The following is a 17,449-nucleotide window of genomic DNA, read 5'->3' as shown; positions in this document are numbered from 1 at the left end:
CCAAGCTTGCAATGAAAGAGCTGCATACTGCCATTAGCAATCAACAGACGCACAACCCCGAGGCAGCCTTCATTGTTGCGGTGACTTCAATCACTCTAACCTGAAGACTGTACTCCCCAAATTCCACCAACATGTCTCCTTCCCCACTAGAGTAGACAAGAGACTGGACAAAGTCTACACCAACATGGCTGAAGCTTACAAAGCCATCCCCCTCCCCCACCTTGGTCAGTCTGACCACGTCTCATTGTTCCTGCTCCCTAAGTACTCTCCACTCATCAGACGGGTTAAACCAACTGTGAGGACAGTTAAAGTCTGGTCAGAGGAAGCGGACTTCACACTTCAGCAGTGTTTTGGAAACACTGACTGGAAGGCGTTTGCAGCCCAGGCCACCCTTGACTCCCACACGGACATTGATTCCTACACATCCTCTGTTCTGGACTTTATAAACTCCACCGTCAATAGTGTCACCTCCCTCAAACAGGTGACCATATTCCCGAATCAGAAGCCATGGATGAACAGCGAGGTCAGGCTACTGCTGAAAGCACGGGACACCACTTTCAGGTCAGGCGATGCTCGAGCCTACAGTTCAGCCAAGGCTAACCTGAAGAGGGGCATCAAGAAGGCCAAGCACTGCCATAAACTCAGGATTGAGGAGCACTTCAACAACAACTCCGACCCCCGACGCATGTGGCAAGGCATCCAGGCCATCACGGACTACAGACCCTCCAACACCACCCCCACATCCAGCGACGCCTCCTTCCTTGAGGAGCTTAATCACTTCTATGGCCGCTTCGACAGGGACAATCTAGAGACAGCCATCAAGGCTGTGCTCCCTGCCGATCACCAACATCTCACACTCACCCCCTACGACGTATACGTGGCACTGAGTAGGACTAATGCACGTAAAGCTGCTGGCCCTGACGGCATCCCCGGGCGCGTGCTCAGGGCCTGTGCTGCGCAGCTGACAGACGTCTGGTCTGACATCTTCAACCTGTCACTTGCCCAAGCAGTTGTCCCCACGTGCCTTAAAACCACCTCCATCGTGCCAGTGCCAAAACACTCCACTGCGGCAAGCCTCAACGACTTCCGCCCAGTTGCACTTAGCCCCATCACCACCAAGTGCTTCGAGGGGCTGGTCCTGGCACACCTCAAAAGCTGCCTACCCCCCACACTGGATCCCTATCAGTTTGCCTACCGCAAGAACAGGAGTACGGAGGATGCCATCTCAACGGCACTTCACTCCGCCCTCTCCCACCTCGACAACAGAGACACTTACGTAAGAATGCTGTTCATCGATGGCTCAGCATTCAACACCATTATACCATCAAAACTGATCACCAAACTTGGTAACCTGGGCATCGACCCCTCCCTCTGCAACTGGATACTGGACTTTCTAACCAACAGACCCCAGTCTGTTAGGTTAGACAAGCACACCTCTTCAACCCTCACCCTGAACACCGGCGTTCCACAGGGCTGTGTGCTGAGCCCCCTCCTCTACTCCCTCTTCACCTATGACTGCACACCTGTACATGGTACTAACACCATCATCAAGTATGCAGATGATACAACGGTGATTGGCCTCATCAGCAACAACGATGAGTCGGCCTACAGGGAGGAGGTCCAGCACTTAGCAGCATGGTGCGCTGACAACAACCTGGCCCTTAACTCATTGTAGACTTCAGGAAGTCCAGGGGCGGCACGCACACCCCCATCCACATTAACGGGACAGAGGTGGAACGTGTTTCTAGCTTCAGGTTCCTGGGAGTCAACATCTCCGATGACCTCTCTTGGACCCACAATACCTCAACTCTGATCAAGAAGGCTCACCAGCGTCTCTTCTTCCTGAGGAGACTGAAGAAGGTCCATCTGTCTCCTCAGATCCTGGTGAACTTCTACCGCTGCACCATCGAGAGCATCCTTACCAACTGCATCACAGTATGGTATGGCAACTGCTCTGTCTCCGACCGGAAGGCATTGCAGAGGGTGGTGAAAATTGCCCAACGCATCACCGGTTCCTCGCTCCCCTCCATTGAGTCTGTCCAAAGCAAGCGTTGTCTGCGGAGGGCGCTCAGCATCGCCAAGGACTGCTCTCACCCCAACCATGGACTGTTTACCCTCCTACCATCCGGGAGGCGCTACAGGTCTCTCCGTTGCCGAACCAGCAGGTCCAGGAACAGCTTCTTCCCGGCGGCTGTCACTCTACTCAACAACGTACCTCGGTGACTGCCAATCCCCCCCCCCCCCCCCCACTTATTATTATTTATTCAAATCATTTGCTATATCGCTCTTCCAGGGAGATGCTAAATGCATTTCGTTGTCTCTGTACTGTACACTGACAATGACAATTAAAATTGAATCTGAATCTGAATCTTCTGTTGCAAGATAACATGGAACAGATCTGTTGGAAAAGATCGGGTTACTGACTATTTTCTCTCGGGTTTCAAACTGCTCACCACTCTTGTGACATCTGCTGCCAACATTTACATTTTGTACAGTCAGGGTAAATACAAACGTAATTTGGCCACTGTGATCAACAATGGGAAGATTTTACTTTCTGACATTAGCAAATGCACCGAATTTACTTCAACAATGTTACTGGTGCATTACAATGGGAGCCAACAGAACAAGTAAAACTAAACCCTCACACAAAACCATAAAAAAGTCAATCGATGTTCTACGTGCACTTTAAAGAAATTCCATTGCCGGAAGAGACAGAGTAACATCCTTCACAATGACATTGTCAAACCTACCTGATTTTTGGCTTGTGTTCTATCCCTGTGTTGATGACTATCTCTGTTGGTTGTCGTGAGAGCATTATCTGTATGAATTGAGCCAACTGGAGTGGGCTGTAATTAAGGAAAACTGACATTATGTTCTGAAATGAAAAGGTAGCTGAAGCATGACATCAAGTGAATTGAAATATTTAATTCAGCATTTTCCATCTTATAACTGGAAATACACAATGCTACAATTGCCCCATAAACATAAATCAATTAATTCAATAGAAATGACATTAAAACAGCAATGTCCTCAGCACGTCAATTAATGAATATATAGAGCATGGAGACAGAAGCAGAGTGCCAATATGTGCTACATTAACAGATCTCTTTCACTGGACCCCGGAGATGTTATGTTGATGCTCTGTCCCACAGTACAGTATCAGGTTAGTTAATTCTGTTCTTTAGTGTCACAAATGTCTTCTGCCAGCTAACAGGTTAAACTCAAGCTGTCCACAGTCCAATAAGAAACAATACTTGCCCTATTCAAAGAACATGAAAGTTCTCACAGTGTGCTGACATCTTGCATTTTGTAAAAACCACCAAACTTCTCTACAAAGCCACAGTGACTATAATTGGAAAGCTGTGAAGGAGCATCTGGACATTGTGAAAAGCACTGAAAGGCATTACTGCTGCCTAATAGTTGAATGCAAAAGAAATAAACAGAATGGCTTAACCTTGCACCATACTGAGGCATCATACACATATACTCAAACAGTAGGGATTAACGGGTCCCTTTTAGAATGGCAGGCAGTGACGAGTGGGGTACCGCAAGGCTCGGTGCTGGGACCGCAGCTATTTACAATAATCATCAATGATTTGGATGAAGGGATTCAAAGTAACATTAGCAAATTTGCAGATCACACAAAGCTGGGTGGCAGTGTGAACTGTGAAGAGGATGCTATGAGAATGCAGGGTGACTTGGACAGGTTGGGGGAGTGAGGTTATCCACTTTAGTAGCAAAAACAGGAAGGCAGATTATCTAAATGGTGTCAAGTTGGGAAAAGGGGAAGTACAACGGGATCTGGGGGTCCTTGTACTTCAGTCTATGAAAGTAAGCATGCAGGTACAGCAAGCAGTGAAGAAAGCGAATGGCATGTTGGCCTTTATAACAAGAGGAATCGAATATAGGAGCAAAGAGGTCCTTCTGCAGTTGTACAGAGCCCCAGTGAGACCACACCTGGAGTATTGTGTGCAGTTTTGGTTCCCTAATTTGAGGAAGGACATTCTTGCTATTGAGGAGTGCAGCGTAGATTTACAAGGTTAATTCCTGGGATGGCGGGACTGTCTTATGCTGAGAGAATGGAGTAGCTGGGCTTGTACACTCTGGAGTTTAGAAGGATGAGAGGATATCTCATTGAAACATATAAGATTGTTAAGGGCTTGGCCACACTAGAGGCAGGAAACATGTTCCCGGTGTTGGGGGAGTCCAGAACCAGGGGCCACAGTTTAACAATAAGGAGTAGGCCATTTAGAACGGAGACGAGGAAACACTTTTTCCTCACAGAGAGTGGTGAGTCTGTGGAATTCTCTCAGAGGGCATTGGAGGCAGGTTGTCTGGACGCTTTCAAGAGAGAGCTAGATAGGGCTCTTAAAAATAGCAGAGTCAGGGGATATGGGGAGAAGGCAGGAACGGGGTACTGATTGGGGATGATCAGCCATGATCACATTGAATGGCGGTGCTGGCTCGAAGGGCCAAATGGCCTACTCCTGCACCTATTGTCTATTGTCTACTCCTTTACTGGGCCTCAATTATATGTTCTTATGGTTTGTCAGGGTCATCAATAAATTTACTTTTATTTATTCACTCATACGGTGTAAATATCACCGGAAATGTGAGATTTATTGTTCAGCCCTCATCACCCGGAATTTGAGATAGTTTAGAGAGAACTACATTGATGGATCTGTATTCACATATAGGGCAGGCTAGGTATAAGGAGGAAAGAAATGCCCTCAGTAAATGACTTTAGCGAACCAGATGGTTTTGTGACAACTGAACAGTTGTTATTAGTGGGATTAGCTTTATTTCCTGATTTATTGCTTTAACTTCAATTACCCAACTATCAATAGCTGGGCCAGCATCAGGAGAAAAATAAAGCGAGGGAACACACCACTTGACATCTTCTCTGCTATCATACCTCTAACTTCATGGACAAGCAAGTGAGAATTATCTCAGTTTCTTCATCAATTTTACTTCATCCAAATGATCATCCAAAAAGATTTACTTCAACACAGCAGGTTTAAAGAAACATTCTTTGGCCTAATTAGCTGCCGGAATTTTCTGAAAGTAATAGGCACTGCACATCACGCTACATGAACCACTTTAGGATGTTCCCCAGAGACCAAATAAAGCACTATATAAATGGAAATCTTTTACGGGTTGCAATTATTCCAGTAGCCATTTCAAAATGTAAAAATAAATAATGTATTAGATTGTCCCCAGCTCAACACTGGAAAAAAAATCAAGGATATTGTAGGTTCAGCCATATTCTTGGCAAGGAGCACAAAGGAAGAAATATTAAAATTGGTACATACCAATAAAGAGTGTGCTTCAGCGCTAGTGACTGTGTTCAGTACTTGGTGACTGAGCCTTGATTTGGCTTACAACTTTTGATAACTTTTTCTGAATTAATTTTTGAAGATTGGGAAAAGATATTTGAGGGGCATTATCAAGAACAATCAGCAAATATTTGCAAATTCATGGGAGAAGAGAGGTGGGCTGGGTGAAAAGTAAAATGATCTAAAATGATGAATTGTTTAATAGAGCAGGAAAAGTAGAAAGAATAACATCTCAATGAGAAAGCTCCGCACATCATGGGACCAGAGCAATTAAGGATTTTAAATCAAAAACATCAGTTTTAGTTGCTCTTAACAAGTGCGTGACCGGGGGTGCAAAAAAAGATTAAGTGAACACCAGTGGTGCCTCCAAATCTGTTTTCAGATTAATATTTTGAAGTAGAATAAACACCCTAACCATATATGTGCAGAAAGGAACTGCAGATCCTGGCTGAAACTGAAGATAGACACAAAATGCTGGAATAGCTCAGCAGGACAGGCAGCATCTCTGGAGAGAAGGAAGACTGAAGAAGGGTCTGGATGCAAAACGTCACCCATTCCTTCTCTCCAGAGATGCTGCCTGTCCCACTGAGTTACTTCAGCATTTTGAGTATCGTAATCATATAAATACATTTCAACAGCCTAAATGTTTTTTCGCCAAATGAGTCAAATTAAGTGCTTAAATTCAGTATTTTTGCACTGAATGAATCATGCTGAGATTATTACCAGAGGCCTCTCTTTTTAATTTAGCTCTGAACTCCTGCGTCTGCCCCAGCAGGATTTCCCAGCTAATCAGTTGTTCTAACATAGACCACATACAAAATAATTGCCTTCCTTTTACAAATGTCTTTCCAGTATTTCCAAATTAAAACTTATCCTGAAAGCAAGTAGACAGCTCACTGTTTAACATTCAAACTATTTTTATCTTGATACTAATCCTATCCATAACATTTGAGGTCTTGCAGCATTTTGATTTTGCTGAAAATATATTCAACTGGCAAAAAAGTGATACATAATTTAATTTTTAATCTTACAAGCTGTTTGCCGATCCAGTCATATTCATAATCGAACATGTAACCTTTCTTATCGAATAAGTCTGTGAAGAGTTTCCTTAGGTAGTCATAGTCTGGTTTCTCGAAGAAGTCCAGCCTTCTTACATAGCGTAAATACGTAGCCATTTCTTCTGAAAAAAATAAAAATTTTAATTCAACATTTACCACATCTAATAAACAAACATTTAAAATGTTTGTTTAAGAAAGAACTGCAGATGCTGGAAAAATCAAAGGTATACAAAAATGCTGGAGAAACTCAGCAGGTAAGGCAGCATCTATGGAGCGAAGGGATAGGTGATATTTCGGGTCGAGCCGAAACGTCACCTATTCCTTTTCTTCATAGATCCTACCTCACCCGCTGAGTTTCTCCAGCATTTGTGTCTACCTTTAAAATGTCTGTGAATGGAGAAAAGCTACTGAAGCTTTAATATACCTGAATTACTCTGGTGTTATTTTCACCAAGAAATTTGTCATAGTTTAGTTAACCATATAACCATATAACAATTACAGCACGGAAACAGGCCATCTCGACCCCTCTAGTCCGTGCCGAACACATAATCTCCCCTAGTCCCATATACCTGCGCTCAGACCATAACCCTCCATTCCTTTCCCATCCATATAACTATCCAATTTATTTTTAAATGATAAAAACGAACCTGCCTCCACCACCTTCACTGGAAGCTCATTCCACACAGCTACCACTCTCTGAGTAAAGAAGTTCCCCCTCATGTTACCCCTAAACTTCAGTCCCTTAATTCTCAAGTCATGTCCCCTTGTTTGAATCTTCCCTACTCTCAGTGGGAAAAGCTTATCCACGTCAACTCTGTCTATCCCTCTCATCATTTTAAAAACCTCTATCAAGTCCCCCCTTAACCTTCTGCGCTCCAAAGAATAAAGCCCTAACTTGTTCAACCTTTCTCTGTAACTTAGTTGCTGAAACCCAGGCAACATTCTAGTAAATCTCCTCTGTACTCTCTCTATTTTGTTGACATCCTTCCTATAATTAGGCGACCAAAATTGTACACCATACTCCAGAATTGGCCTCACCAATGCCTTGTACAATTTTAACATTACATCCCAACTTCTATACTTTCTTCTCTGGTCAAAGATTTAAAATATTCTGTTGTATATGCTACAATATTTCCATCAAAAAAATCTTACAATTAATTTCATAACTGGTTGTAGATTTTAAGAAAATGCTCAACAGCACATTTTATGGCCTGTGCACAGATAGAGGGAGGTAACAGCACCCATGAAAACCACTAGTCAGGATAAAGCTTGTTAAACATCAAGTGAACCAAGACCTGTAAGCAGTGAGTCAACACGTCTCAACAACTGAGAAAAGTCAGGATGGAGATGCAAGGAACTACTGATGCTGAGCAAAAGTACAGGAGTAACTCAGCAGGTGAGGCAGCAAGTGTTGAGGGAATTAATATGTGATGTTTAGGGTCGGTAACCTTCCTCAGACTCAAGTGTGAAGGTCTGATGAAGAATCCTGACTTAAATCACCCACCCATTACCTCCGCATATTTACTTGCGTTTAGACACAGCACCGAACAGGCCCTTTCGCCCACCAAGTCCATACGGATGAGCGATCTCCGCACATTAACACTACCCGATACACACCAGGAACAATTTATAATTGTACCTAACCAATTAGCCGATAAAACTGTACGCCTTTGGAGTGAGGGAGGATACCGGAGATCCCGGAGAACACCCACACTGGTCAGTGGGAAACATACAAACTCCATACAGACAGTACCCGTAGTCAGATTCGAACCCTGGTTGTCCGGTAATGTAATGCAGCAACTCTAACACTGCGCCATCGTGTCGCCCTTAGCATATGTTGCCCGAGCCACTGAATTACTCCAGCACTTTATATTTTCGGAAAAGTAAAACCTCAAAATAATCTAGCACTTGCTATGAGTAAAGAACAAATACTATGATTAAAATAGTATTATGTATTCCCTGTCCATTTATCAAAGGATTTGAATGTTATCCCATCATTACCAGTAGCCTGCAATAATGGACCTTGCTAAAAAATGCACTGCAGTGAAACAATTTAAGGGACTGAAATAGGGCAAGATGTTTGGGGACACCTCATCTCTGTAATTACCTGGAAAGTTTTCACACAATACTTCAACAGGTGTCGCTCGCTTGGTATCCCCGATTTTCTGATATCTTTCTTTTAATGTGTCCGCCTGAAAAAAGACAGTTCATTAATTGTGCTACCAGTACAATATTTAGCAGTTAGCACTTTATTGTGTAAACAGAGTTGGGGAGAGAGAAAACTTGCCTTAAGGCCCTGCCAAGGTAGACTGCCACGGAGGAAATACATGAACATATGACCTAATGCTTCTAAGTCATCTCTTCTGCTTTGTTCTGCAAGTTAATTAACAATTAAAAAAACAAATCTTTACTTGCTATAATATCTTTGTTTTATAATTCGAGACTTGAAAAGTATCATTATTTTTACTTAGCAAAATGTATTGTTTTAAATAACATTAGTTGACTTGCTAGTTCAGTGAATCACTAAACAAAAATTACGTGCAAAATATCACATTATAAAGTAATTTAAGGTTGAAAGTGGTAGTATAAAGTGCTTATTTTGAAATTAATTCTTATACTGTTTTGTTCCATTCTGGCACTGAAATGTGATACCATCACTACTTAACCAAGGCTATGATCTTCTCTTGCTCCTTGTGTCTAGGATCTTCTCTCTCTGGCCCTTGTGGAGAAAGCCAAATGTTCACTGATAAAAGAATGTCTCCATTTCACCCCCAATATTCATCCATTTATTCAATGCCATGAGTTTGCCTTCTGGGTGAAGATGTAGATCATTTTAAGTCAGCCCATCGGACAGAAACAGAGGTAGTTCAGGCCAGTTGTTAGTTTTGTATCTTGCCAGACTTTATTCCCCATTATCGAGGGAATGATGGCGATACCAACATTTCATTTTTCTTCAACTTTGTATTGTGCATCAGTCTGGTCCAATATGCTGTAGCCTTTAATAATGAATTCAAGCTTTTATATCAAGGTACACTGGTGTTTTTCCACTTGGCATAGATAAGGTCCACAATATTTTTTCCTGCTATTCCAGAGGTCTGCAGTTGTTAAAACATTTGAAGTTGAATGCCTGACGAAGTTTTTAGTATTACAAAGCCAAATGGGCCCAGATTGTTATTTAGCAGATTCCCTTTGTATTTATTACCCACAGTCACCCCAACCAAAATAGTAGAATTTGGTTAAGAATGTAATTGCTTTGGTTAGGTTATGAATAAACCCATCATATATGTTTTTTTGGGCTGTGTGGCCAAATTGCTCTCTGACTCCATGTGCAAGTTCACCGTGGTGGGTTGGAATTGAGCAATGACAAGACAAAGTACAGAAAAGAGACAAGGAGCTTTGTGACCTGTCGGGCCAACAACCTCTCCCCAAAGTCAGCAAGAAGGAGGAGCGAGTTATTGATTTCAGGAAATGAGATGGTGTACACACCTCTGCCAGGTTCCAAAGTGGAGATGGTGGAGAGTTTCAAATTGCCAGGTGTACAGTTTGCTTATTTACAGATATTATCAACAATTTCCCCTCGAACAACCACATTGAAGCTGTGGCCAAAAACACACACCTATGCCTCTAGTTTTTCAGATGATTAAGGCAAGAAATTCGTCACAAGAAATTTCAGAGAGCTGCGGATGTGGCCCAGTCCATTATCAAACAGATCTCCAACTCCAGCCGCACGTAACTCTGCCTCAGGAAAGCAGTCAATGTAACAAAAGACCATTTACACTCCGATCACTCTTACTTCTCCCCTCTTCCACATGGCAGATGATAAATCTTCAAAGCTTGTACCTCTGTCGTGGTTTTCAATACTCAAAATTAATTCAGGCCAAACGGAGAATTCTTCAAGAAGTTTAAACTTTTATTTGCAAACAAAAGTTGGATCACCCCACGTCATCAGTCCACATGGAGCTGTCTGAGTCACAAACAAAGGATCATCTCTTTTTACCATTTTCAACTCTGCATGCCCCACCCGTTACATTTCCATATCCAATCATTTGCTGACATTCCCTCATCATCAGCCAATCACTTGCTCCCACTTATCTCCTCCTTCCTAGTACATTTCCATATTTGCAACTGATGTCATCACACAAGTCCCTTTTTATGGCCTCTGCCAGCCATGTGCTTTTGACTTCTTTGTTCAGAGTCGTTTCATTTTAACAAAGTGATATCCAAGAAAAGTGGCCTCAATTCCCAAAACCCACTTCTCAAAATATAAGAGATACAGTGGTCACTCAATTTATATAAACAATACATTGTTCCCATTAAACTCTATACGTCTTGGGGAAGAATGTTACCTCTTAAACTACAGATCTAAACACAGGGGTCTAATGTTTATTCAATTCAATTCAATTCAATTCAATTCAATTTATTGTCATTTGGACCCCTTGAGGTCCAAACGAAATGCCGTTTCTGCAGCCATACATTACAAACAAATAGACCCAAGACACAACATATTTTACATAAACATCCATCACATTGCTGTGATGGAAGGCCAAAAAAACTTCTCTCTCCACTACACTCCCCCCCCCCCGATGTCAGAGTCAAAGTCAAAGCCCCCGGCGGGCGATGGCGAATTGTCCCGTGGCCATTTAAGCCACGTCGGGTGATGCAAGGTCGCACTAGGATTAATTATAATCCTAATTAAAGCACAATATATTTCCCATATGGTCTCATTATAAATCACATATTTAAACTAACATTACCTTGTATTATAAACCTTAAAAGTATGAATTTGCTCTATCTTTGCAAACACACACCTATCTCCAAGCACATAGGGGTTGTATAAATGTCGCACTTGACAAATGAAAATTGCTTCTTGGCCAGCCCTTCCTTGTTATGTCTAGGAGATGAAATTCCAAACTCATCCTTGGGCCTCTTTTTATGGCTTTGCTTTCACACTGACAGCATTACTCAAAGGAATGTTTACATCTGCAGACCACTGACGTATCTCAGATCAAAACAAAGTTACTTTCTTAGATACATATATATAAAAATAAAAGATACAACCTGCTCAAATGTATCACCTCTTATCTCAAAATTTGTGCAATTAAATGTATCAAACTTAATACAGAATCCATTATTATTCCAGCCTTGTTGTCTTGGACGTATAACCAGTCATAAATCCTGAGCCATGTCATTACAACACTTCACAAGAATGTGACATCGAGAAAAAGCAAATGACCTGTGACCAAATGGCCTGAGAGGCCCACTGCCTAATCAGACTTTTAAAGATATAACTTCTTTTCAATACAAGATTATAAAAGATACATTTAATATAATATATACTATGCCTCCAGATTCAGGAGCAGCTTCTTCCCTGCTGTTAACAAACTACTGAACAGTCCTTCCATAAGCTAAAGACAAAATCCTGATCTCCCAATCTTCCTCATTGTGGCCCTTGGGCATTTTTTCTTTAAACCTGCATTTTCTCTATACAATGCTACAATGATGTAACAGAATGTTCTGCACTTTGGCATTTTTCTCTTTATACTTTCTGTGGTACTTGCGTTTGGTTTGATTGCACTCATGTACAGTATCTAATGACTGGATATCACGTAAATAAAGCTTTGCACTTTATTTTGGCACACCTGATATTCTCAATACTGACATATACACTCTCCATACTGAAGTAATACATTCCTTGATTCAGTACAACAAACCCTCTATTTTACATACTCCCAATCTTGGCCAGAAATTCTATACCCTGGGAGAAAGAATTGCTTGCTTTTCAACAGTGGCTCTGTGATGGCAACAATAGCGTAGTCCTATGTGTTAATGAAAGCTTTTGGATCATCTACCTTACTTGTTGGATTTGTTGCATTAAAATAGATGCAATTTAACTATCTCCTCCTGCTTTGCCGACTGAACATTAACTTTTTATCCCTTGGATAAACATCTGAACCTCCTCACCTTAACATTTACTCTGTCTCCGTTTCACCCTGCCAAACCTTCTGCAACAGCATTTAACACCAAATTTCCCTGCAAGGACATTGGTTCAGTTTGAATTTATGTGTAACCCATCCCTTTTGTACAGGCCCCATCTTTCCCTGAAAGACTTGCAATTATCCAGGAACCTAAAGCATTCATTCGACCCATCCTTAAATACCTTAACTCAGTAGTTGAGAACCACAAACAGCAATGGGCCTGATTTTTTAATGAATAGGAAAGATATGGGCCAAACCAGGAAAGGTGGGACTAGCGCAGATAGGTCAACTTGGATCTTGGTCGGCATGGACAGGTTGGACTGAAGAGCCCGTTTCGTGCTGTACGAGTCCATAACTCACAAACTCATGGCACTCGATTACAATCTTTAGTGTTATTCTGCAGTTCTGTGCTATCAATTAATTCATTTTATTAAATACCTTGATGTTAAATCAATTTAATTTTGAAGATTGAGGACTCTGACCTCCTCCCACTCGTTTACGCAATCATTTCAATGTTAATTTGAAAACACTGTTTTTGGAGGTCATTCATCTAAATTATCAGTTACTGATGGTAATGCAGGCTTGCTTTCAAGATTTAGTCTCCACTCTAACTTAAATATCAACTCCATTGGAAAGTAGCCAGTTTTGCTTATAATTACATTTTTGGCAACATGATAATTAACAAAAATCAGCAGCGGCATCACAAAACAACCCTCACAAAATAAGTGTTCAAGAAGGAACTGCAGATGCTGGAAGATCGAAGGTACACAAAAATGCTGGAGAAACTCAGCGGGTGCGGCGGCGATGTTCAGTGGGCCCGGTCCGGCAACGATGCTGGATGGGCCCAGTGCGGCGGCGATGTCGGGTAGGCCCGGTGCGGCGATGAGGCTAGGCGGTCCCGGAGGGCGGCGAGGGTCGGAGGAATCAGCGATGGGGAGGGGGTCCAAGTTACCGTAGAAGCGGCGAGGCTGGGCGTCATCGGTTGGCAGGTGAAGGTCGGCGGCAGCATCGACGTGGAGGTCGGTGAAGGCGGCGTCCTGGTGAGTATTGAAGGCGCTCCTCGTGGCCAAGATGGCGTCGCGGGACTCAGGCAGGCGATGCAGGCCAGAGTTGGGGCCTGGAGCCTGCTGGTGGTCGAGTCACGGGCGTCGGGAGCGGCCTGGAGGCGGGATAATTTAAGGTCCTTGGTGGAGTTGAGGTAGGCCAGGAATTTTTGATTGAAGAGGTGGATCTTCCGGCGGATGAAATATAATTGGGGTCCGTTGCAGGTATGGGTTAGTGAGGCCTGAAGTTCAGGGAGTGTCGATGTGAGGTCCTGCTGGTGCCGGCGCATCGCGACCAGGGTGGATCTCAGTGCCCGGTTGGAGAATTGCTGGGTATGCCGGTGGATAGCCAGTTGGTACCGATGGTCCGGTTGGGGTCCGAACTGGGAGGTAGGGAACTGGAGCTGGAAGGCATGGGGTATGAGATGGAGGCGCAGGCAGGCCCCGAGGAAGCAAATGTGGCTGTGGTATCGAGTCTGGGTAAGGATGTGGTCGTACAGTTGGAGGGCAGGGGGGATCACAGAGGGTGTGCAGTTAGAGAGGAGGTTGTGAAACTGTCTCCGGAGAGAGGAGGAGAACTTCTTGAAAGTAGGCATACCTTGAGGAGATATCGCAGTGGAGTAGACAAAGTGTTCAAGAAGGAACTGCAGATGCTGGAAGATCGAAGGTACACAAAAATGCTGGAGAAACTCAGCGGGTGCAGCAGCATCTATGGAGCGAAGGAAATAGGCGACGTTTCGGGCCGAAACCCTTCTTCAGACTGACGGGGGGTGGGGGGGAGAAGGAAGGAAAAAGGGAGGAGGAGGAGCCCGAGGGCGGGGGGATGGGAGGAGACAGCTCTAGGGTTAAGGAAGGGGAGGAGACAGCAAGGGCTAGCAAAATTGGAAGAATTCAACGTTCATGCCATCCGGACGCAAGCAACCCAGGCGGAATATGAGGTGCTGTTCCTCCAATTTCCGGTGTTGCTCACTCTGGCAATGGAGGAGACCCAGGACAGAGGTCGGATTGGGAATGGGAGGGGGAGTTGAAGTGCTGAGCCACCGGGAGTTCAGGTAGGTTATTGCGGACTGAGCGGAGGTGTTCGGCGAAACGATCGCCCAACCTTCGCTTAGTCTCCCCGATGTAAATCAGCTGACATCTAGAGCAGCGGATGCAGTAGATGAGGTTGGAGGAGATACAGATGAACCTTTGTCGCACCTGGAACGACTGCTTGGGTCCTTGAATGGAGTCGAGGGGGGAGGTGAAGGGACAGGTGTTGCATTTCTTGCGGTTGCAACGGAAAGTGCCCGGGGAGGGGGTGGTACGGGAGGGAAGGGAAGAATTGACAAGGGAGTTGCGGAGGGAGTGGTCTTTGCGGAAGGCAGACATAGGGGGAGATGGGTAGATGTGGCGAGTGGTGGGGTCACGTTGGAGGTGGCGGAAATGGCGGAGGATTATGTGTTGTATTTGCCGGCTGGTGGGGTGAAAGGTGAGGACTAGGGGGACTCTGCCCTTGTTGCGAGTGCGGGGATGGGGAGAGAGAGCAGTGTTGCGGGGTATGGATGAGACCCTGGTGCGAGCCTCATCTATGGTGGCGGAGTGGAATCCCCGTTCCCTGAAGAACGAGGACATTTCCGATGCCCTGGTGTGGAACGTTTCATCCTGGGAACAGATGCGGCGTAGGCGGAGGAATTGGGAGTAGGGGATGGAGTAGGGGAATCTCCCCCTCCCATTCCCAATCCGACCTCTCTGTCCTGGGTCTCCTCCATTGCCAGAGTGAGCAACACCAGAAATTGGAGGAACAGCACCTCATATTCCGCCTGGGTTGCTTGCGTCCGGATGGCATGAACGTTGAATTCTCCCAATTTTGCTAGCCCTTGCTGTCTCCTCCCCTTCCTTAACCCTCGAGCTGTCTCCTCCCATCCCCCCGCCCTCGGGCTCCTCCTCCTCCTCCCTTTTTCCTTCCTCCTCCCCCCTGCCCATCAGTCTGAAGAAGGGTTTCGGCCCGAAACGTCGCCTATTTCCTTCGCTCCATAGATGCTGCTGCACCCGCTGAGTTTCTCCAGCATTTTTGTGTACCCTCACAAAATAAGTACTCATTTAATGGAGGTGGTTACTTGCTGGCCCATCTCCTTTCCTTGTGGGCGTTGCTGCTTCATGGTTAAAATGTTCCACTTGGAAACAAGGTAACTGCACTCACTACTTACCTCGAACAAGGATCCAGTCATCTCTCTGACAAACTTAAAACAGTACATCACAGGTCTACAATGTGTGTGCCAAACATGATGCTAAGTTAAACTGATCTCATCTGCCTGTAGTTGATCTATACCTCTGCATTTCATGCACTTCCATGTTGCTATCTAAAAGCCTCAAACATCATCTTTAACACTGCGTTCTAGGTCCCCTCCACTGCGTAAAAAAACTTGCCCCGCTCATGTCCATTAAACTTTCCCCTTCTAACCTTATAGATATGCCCTTTAGTTTTAGACATTTCCACCCTGGGAAAAAGGTTTGACCATCACTACCTATCTATGCCTCATTTAGTTTGATATCCTTCTATCATGTCTCCCTTCAACCTCCAATGTTTGAGAGAATATTACTGCTCTTTAGTCCATTAGTTCACAGGGTGTTGAAATTACTGGCAAGGCTGGTATTTATCACCCTTCACCAATCACCCTTGAGCCCACAGTCAATTAAGAATCAACAACAATGGGGGTTGCAGTCACATATTGACCAATGGCAATGTTCTGGGCCTAAAGGACATCAGTGAACCAGCTGGGTTTTTAAATAACAACAATCTATTCAATTCAATTCAACTTTATTGTCATTGCACAGATACAAGTATAGGTACAACGAAATGCAGTTTGGCGTCTGGTCATAGTCATAGTGCAAGATAGGAAAAAAAAACACAGAACAATACAGAACAAGCATACATTAGAGTAAGAAGAGTACTGGTTAACAATGTGGATGGAGACACCAAAGATATCTAGCGACGGGACTCCGAGTTCAGCAATGTAAGTGTGTTGTTGAAAAAGCTGTTCTTCATCCTGCTAGTTCGAGACCTGAGGCTCCTGTACCGCCTCCCTGATGGGAGGAGGGCAAACAGTCCATGGTTACGGTGAGATGGGTCCTTGATGATCTTCCTGGCCCGTCTCAGACACCGTTTTCGGTGGAGGGCATCCATGGCAGGGAGCGGGGCACCGATGATGTGCTGAGCGGTTTTCACCACCCGTTGCAGTGCCTTCTTATCCGCTGCGGTGCAACTGCTGTACCATACCGTGAAGCAGGTGGTCAGGATGCTTTCGATGGTACAGCGGTAAAAGTTGGTCAGGATCTGGGGGGACAGGTGAGCTTTCTTGAGCCTCCTCAGGAAGTAAAGGCGCTGCTGCGCCTTTTTGATCAGTTTGGTGGTATTGAGGGACCAGGACAGATCCTCCGAGATGTGTACCCCAAGGAATTTGTAGTTGGAGACGCGCTCCACCTCAGTCCCGTTTATATGGATGGGGGTATGTCTGCCCCCTCTGTTCTTCCTGAAGTCGACAATAATTTCCTTCGTCTTCTTGGAGTTGAGGACGAGGTTATTGTTGGCACACCAGTCTGCCAGGTGCTGGACCTCCTCCCTGTAGGCTGACTCGTCATTGTCACTGATCAGCCCTACCACCGTGGTGTCGTCGGCAAATTTAATGATGGCGTTGGACCCATACTTAGGGAAGCAGTCATGGGTGAAGAGGGAGTAGAGGAGAGGGCTGAGCACACAGCCCTGTGGCATGTTCAGTGTTATGGTGGAGGAGGTGAGGTTGTTGACCCTAACAGACTGTGGTCTGTTGGTGAGGAAATCCAGTGCCCAGTTGCAAAGGGAGGTGGAGATGCCAAGTCCACTGAGTTTGGTGATCAAGCTGGCGGGGATGACAGTGTTAAAGGCGGAGCTGAAATCAATGAACAGCAACCTGATGTAGGTGTTATTGCTGTCCAGGTGGGTCAGGGCTGAGTGTAGGGCCGCCGATATGGCGTCCTCTGTAGACCTGTTGGTCCGGTAGGCAAACTGATGGGGGTCCAGT

The 17,449-nt window shown here is 44.7% G+C and overlaps 1 protein-coding gene across 11 annotated transcripts in view; it reads right to left on the bottom strand.

The window, feature by feature from the left end:
- Positions 1-17,449, bottom strand: part of csnk1g3 (casein kinase 1 gamma 3) — a 224,408-nt gene that overhangs the window by 38,043 nt on the left and 168,916 nt on the right. For 6 of the 11 annotated variants that reach the window (XM_033017514.1, XM_033017512.1, XM_033017515.1 and 3 more), the window contains exons 7-10: positions 8,682-8,767; positions 8,502-8,586; positions 6,368-6,516; positions 2,751-2,846 (exon numbers count right to left, since the gene is read on the bottom strand). In XM_033017514.1, the coding sequence (XP_032873405.1) occupies positions 2,751-2,846; positions 6,368-6,516; positions 8,502-8,586; positions 8,682-8,767 (416 nt within the window). The remainder of the gene's footprint in view (positions 1-2,750; positions 2,847-6,367; positions 6,517-8,501; positions 8,587-8,681; positions 8,768-17,449) is intronic. The other 5 variants (XM_033017513.1, XM_033017519.1, XM_033017516.1 and 2 more) reach the window with 1 other exon arrangement.

This window comes from Amblyraja radiata, chromosome 3 (genome assembly GCF_010909765.2).
Source record: "Amblyraja radiata isolate CabotCenter1 chromosome 3, sAmbRad1.1.pri, whole genome shotgun sequence".
NCBI lineage: Eukaryota > Metazoa > Chordata > Chondrichthyes > Rajiformes > Rajidae > Amblyraja > Amblyraja radiata.
This window is presented reverse-complemented; position numbering and strand designations above follow the sequence as displayed.